The 5901-nt window shown below is 34.4% G+C and overlaps 1 protein-coding gene across 1 annotated transcript; it reads left to right on the top strand.

Moving 5' to 3' along the window:
* Positions 1-312: 312 nt before the first annotated feature.
* LOC149794653 (uncharacterized) lies at positions 313-5274 on the top strand. Its single transcript, XM_089963954.1, has 2 exons — positions 313-1161; positions 1866-5274. Exons 1-2 carry the CDS (start codon positions 331-333, stop codon positions 2940-2942), a joined length of 1908 nt encoding a protein of 635 aa, XP_089820080.1. The 5' UTR covers positions 313-330; the 3' UTR covers positions 2943-5274.
* Positions 5275-5901: the final 627 nt, after the last annotated feature.

The raw sequence follows: 5901 nt of genomic DNA, 5'->3' as shown, positions 1-5901 counted from the left end.
ATTAAAAATACAATACTGATGATATCCACTTTTATTCTACCCTATATATGCTTGCCAAGCATTGTTTTGTGTACAGTTGTAGCCATGGTAACTGTTCCGCGTTACAGCGCTGATCACCAAAGCGTTATCCATGTTTTATTCAGACGTTGAGCCTAGTACAAACACATACTACATTATATGTATTCACTTGGCGAACGATATCAAACATTTGACACTCATTTATTGAGTTTCAATACTTGCAATCTATTTGCTGGACCAGTATCTTTGGAATAGAACATCTAAGCGAGAATAACTGAGCAGGAGTACGAAAACAAACAATTTGGACTAAAGATGTCTGGGAAAGTGAAAGAAGGCAGGAATAAACTTGATATTGGATTAGCAGGCAATACGAACAATGATATAGACAAATATGAATTTGATCTGTCCATCAGTCCAGTCAATAAAGGATTAAGTGCTTACAAACCAGATGAGTCTCTCGAGATGACTCCAGTCAAGTCCAAAAGAGGCCGTTCAAAAAATGCCGTACATGCACTCGAAACCAAGTTTACTAAAGCCGGAGAAATGAACGTATCTCATTTGAAGTCAGATGAGCGGACCCGAATGCTGTGGAAACGCCAGGTTGAGGCCGTTCCTGCTTCTCAACCAGATTACACCAAAGGCTCTGGTATCCTGACTATTTTTGATAACAAAGAAAACGACAAGGCACTAATACTAGCTGAGCTAAGAACACGTGTGGAAAATCCTTTTGAAGTAGAATTTTATTGTATAGATCATGAATTGTACTTAAACTCAAAGGATTGCATGAGCAGCCATCGCTATTGCAAGGACGTGATTACAATATTGGAGTGGGCTAAAAGAAACAGGGAGACACGTGAGCTGACAAAATTAGAAGAAGTAATGGAGCAGTACGCCAATTTCGGAAGCCTCATGTCGGAAGAAAGGATCGAACAGAGGGACATTCTGGAGATGAAGAAGACACTCTTCCTGGAGGAACTATATCAATACCAGGAAGATACCATCGCGCACCTGCTGACCCTCCAGGACCAATTTGTCAAGCAATTTGACGAGATTCACGAGACCAACGTTCAAATTTTGAGCGGTCAGATCAAGCGCACTTCACTGGTGCAGACTGGGGCATCCGCTGCACTCAAGACAATACAGGTAAGGAGATTTGATAGAGACAAGAATAAGTTAAGAAATGCGAATCTATCGTCTGTCCATTTTTAATGACATTCTTCGTTTTCAAAGACTCTATTTCCAAAAGCAAATATATTTTTATTTTCAGACTATTCCGAAAATCATAAATGAAGCCATGGAAGGATAAAACCAGTAGACAGAGCACCACAACCCATTATGAATATTTTAATATTTAACAAGATAAACATGTTTGTGCGGTAAACCTGTCAGCCGATTGTGTCGTCATATATTTGAATATACAAATGCAATTAGTTCTATTCAATATTTCGTATGCAAAATCATTTGAAACTTATGTAGTTCTCTGTCTGTCTGTATATATATATATATATATATATATATATATATATATATATATATATATATATATATATATATATATATATATGCGGAGATGTTAAACGTACTTCATTTGTTCACTTTTTTTGACAAGGGACTCTTTTGTCCTGGGGCATCAAGAAAATGTTTCATGGTTTGGTATCATTATTCTTTGCGTAACGTCCACAATAAAGATTGAAAAATCTTCGTGATATCTCTGTTCAATTTCTATCTGAAGTCCAGAAGTAAGAATCCTTAATTATCTTTTAAAATCTCCTTGAATAGATACTTTCATAAAGTTTCAACACATCACAACAAACCAACATGATCCTCGTCCATTTGCTTAATTGCAGACTCTGATGAAGAAAGTCGGTGACCGAAATGAAGAATACACAAAGACGAAGAGAGAGCTTCAGTTAAAAAGCCCAGTTTATGAGGAAATATTGCACAGAGACTATCTGACATTCAAGCGTTTGGACTATGAGATGAATTATGATCCCGCCTTTGAGGCTATAACAAAGGATGTACAGAAGATAGCCTACATTGCTGAAGTCCCACAGCCATCCAAACTGCCCTCATTCCTTTCCCAGTCTAAGGAAGTCAGCTTCGCTAAAAGACACGTCAAAGATCTAGACCAGATCTTTTGCAAACATCCAGACGATAAGAGTGATTGCTGCATATCGGGCTGTTGCTACCTTGCTGACGGGAAGATTTTGCTGGCTGACTGGAACAACAGGTGTGTCAAGCTTTTGGACAAGTTTAATAACGTTGTCAGCAGACTCGTCCTTCCTCAAACCCCCTGGGACGTGACGCAAATAGACGATGAAAAGGTGGCTGTGACAGTGCCTGGAGAAAAATCCGTCTTTGTCCTCAATTACATTAAGAATCTACAGATTTTCGGTTCATTCGAAACACAGTGTGAGTGTTGGGGAATCACCTTTGTAGAGGGCACATTTGTAGTCACGTGTGATCCGTCGAGCGCAACCCCTAGTCTCAAGTTCTTCTCTCTAAAAGGGGACGAAATTAAGTGCACGATGAATGACAAAAATGGCACACCTCTCTTCAGATGCCCCTACCATGTGATAACCAACCAGATACAGACTCTTATTTTCGTATCTGACTGTGGGACCAATTTAGTAACTTGCCTGAACCTAGAGGGTGAGGTCAAGTTCCGATATCGTCACGAGAAGCTTGATTACCCTACAGGGATGACTACGGACTGTCAAGGGAATGTTTATATTTGCGGGAAGGACTCGCATAATATCCACGTCATCACAGGAGAAGGAATGTTCTTGCGTATCCTGCTTTCGAAGGATAATGTCCTGCACGGTCCTCGAAGTATCAGCTTCGAGACTAATGGAGAACGATTCATTGTATCGGATCTTTCTGGGGACAACTGTAACGAAATTATACAAGCGAAGATGTTGTGAAAGTCTTCTCTTCTTGGCTATTTAGTTAGTTTGTCTGCTTTTTATTGATTAGAATATTTTAAAACCATTTCTATAAGAGAAGGTATTAGGACAAGTGGATTCGCTTGGCAGACTTGTATTAAATAGAGACATTATTGGTTCATTCACATGCATATATTGGTTTATAATTATTTCATCAGAGCGTCGGGATAAAAAATTTAACCACCATACTATATCAGAATTAATACACTCTAAGCCGTGCCAGTTCTTTAGCAAGACAAAACTTTGCTAAATGCAAGGAAGGGTGTTTAGTCCTTAATCTATCCTTGTTCATCTGTTATAATCTCAGAGAACCATCCTTACATTTCTGAACGATGGACACCGCGATAACAGCAATAAATATTTTAAGAAGTCCGAATTCGCATATGGCACGAACAAAGACATTCATTTTCGATATACATGTATTTGATGAAAAATGTCTGATACATTGTGTGCAAGATCTATCGTTATTGTATAAAAGTTAAGCTCAAATAACGGATCCATTGCTCGATACAGATGTTCAAACCGCATACGTATACGCATCGATATTTCACTGAACTGAACATATAAGAGACAATATGTTTTAAATTCGAGAAAAGAAGTACAGATAAAATATTTGTAAAGCGAAAATAAAACACAGGGTATGTAATAGATAAAAAAATATTTTGTGTTTTTCTCCAAATTGAGAGAAAATAAGCCATTCGATATGGCGTGTGAATAGGTATTGTCATAACAACCTCAATAAAAACATCAATCTTATTAACTCGTTCTTAAAACAAAGCAAGCTTTTAGTTTTGTGTACTGCATTCATGAAACTTAAAAGACTGAGAAAGAACATTTATTAATGTTATGTATATTTAATTTGTATTGTTATTGTATGCGGTCTTTTGTCCGTGATTACATTTTATGTATATGCAATTTGTATTGTGTGATTGACCTTTGTTCATAAATGAGTGTAGGAGTTGGGCATTTCTGTATTACTTGGCTATGCTTTTCTCCATGATTGTAGATTATATATTAAGATTATCATTATTGTTAGGTAAATATATTTTCTTGGCTTAGTATTTAGGACACTGGTATTCCGCTCGGAAATAGATGGATTGCCTGCCCTTGTCGAGGCAGCTTTCTAAAATGTGAATAAACATACCTGAACTCGTTTACAAACTTGATGGAAAGTTCAATTAAGATGACAGAATGTTGGTCAGGTAGAGATGTATATAATGTTGTTTACTTCAGAATTACTCGTTCGTAATACTATTCCAGGCTATTGGCACATAAGCACATTCAAAATTGGAATTCAGTCTGAACACCGCTAGAATTAATTCGGAATACTCTATACTTTTGGACTTCTGACAGATCTGTTAGGACTAATTGGGGTTTAATTCACAACTCTGTAAGTTATTTTTAAAGTTTTACTTTGTTTTCTAGTTAATTAACTTATTTGTTTAATTTTACTAAACTTGCTAGTTTTCGCTCTTTTCTGTTACTTAGTTTCAAACTATAGAATCGTAGCACGAAATTTCCAGAGATAACATGTCCGTGAAATTTTTACGATACGATATTACAGGTAAATATCTGCATGCTTTTTATGCTGTGGACACAACAAAATATTCCTGATAAGTTCTGAAACTTAATCTTAAAGGGGACTAGTTTGTATCAGCTGGGATTCGGGTAAACGTCTGAGCTCTAAGTACTAAAAGATATATGCGCTGAAGGAAACGATAAACCGACTGTACGTGTTATAGTGCAAATAAACCTGTACCTGTACGTGTGATAGTTCAAATAAAATCGAAAGACTTGTATCTTTGCAAAGGTGTTCATTTTGAGTGCTGATTTAAAATAACCTTTGCAGTTAATGATTATAAGTAATCATGTGTCACATGATCTAATGTCACGTGATCTAAGAACTAGAAAGCAGTAGCTAAAGGTACTACAACTTATCGTTCAAGATCATAACAACACATATATTAGATCTGGCAGATTAGATGGTGCTCACTAGCACTGACAAAATTTCTAATGAAATCGTTCGGATCATTCTGAGAAAAATCGATGCAGAATGAAGAAGATGAATCTGTGTTTGTCCGTATCGGGTATGGGCTGTATTTTTGTAGTTTATTGTATTTAATTTAAATTAAACATATTGTATCTAAATTTACTCCAGGTTTGTTTCTCTATTAATCTGTCAATGTACTTAAAGCGAGTATTATTTGTTATTATATCTAGCATTTTCCTTATTTATTTATTTATTTATTTATTTATTTATTTATTTAGTAATTTATTTATGTAATTACTCACGACTTGAAATTTAATAATGTGCACAAATAAACACCAACAACAGTCGAAATAGTTTCATTTTCACTGTATTTTTGTACCTTATTGTATCTAATACTTTACATTAAGAGTATTTTTCTGTTGGAATCAGTTACTATGTTCTTTTTTGTCATTATATCTTGCATTTGCTTTCTTTGATAATTTATTTATTTATCTATTCATTAGTGTAAATCCTATTTATTTATCTGTTCGTTAGTGTAAATTCTATTTATTTATCTATTCATTAAGGTAAATCCTATTTATTTATCTATTCATTAGTGTAAATCCTATTTATTTTATCTATTCATTAGTGTAAATCCTATTTATTTATTTATTTATTTATTCATTATTGTAAATCTTATTTATTTATTTATATCTTCATTAGTGTAAATTCTATTTATTTATCTATCTATTCATTAGTGTAAATCCTATTTATTTATCTATTCATTAGTGTAAATCTTATTTATTTTATCTGTTCATTAGTGTAAATCCTATTTATTTATCTATTCATTAGTGTAAATCCTATGTATTTATTTATCTATTCATTAGTGTAAATCCTATTTATTTATCTATTCTAATATGTAAATCCTTTTTTTATCTATTCATTAGTGTAAATCCTGTTTATTTATTT

The sequence above is a fragment of the Sinohyriopsis cumingii genome, chromosome 7 (assembly GCF_028554795.1).
Source record: "Sinohyriopsis cumingii isolate HCF-2022 chromosome 7, ASM2855479v2, whole genome shotgun sequence".
Taxonomy (NCBI): Eukaryota; Metazoa; Mollusca; class Bivalvia; order Unionida; family Unionidae; genus Sinohyriopsis; species Sinohyriopsis cumingii.
The sequence above is the reverse complement of the archived record's forward strand: the minus strand, read 5'-3'. Positions and strand labels throughout refer to the sequence as shown.

Excerpts from the sequence above, each read along its gene's own strand:
- LOC149794653 (XM_089963954.1), top strand. The coding sequence starts at position 331 with ATGTCTGGGAAAGTGAAAGAAGGCAGGAATAAACTTGATATTGGATTA. Across the intron at positions 1,162-1,865 it reads CTGCACTCAAGACAATACAG|ACTCTGATGAAGAAAGTCGG; the intron begins GTAAGGAGATTT and ends GCTTAATTGCAG.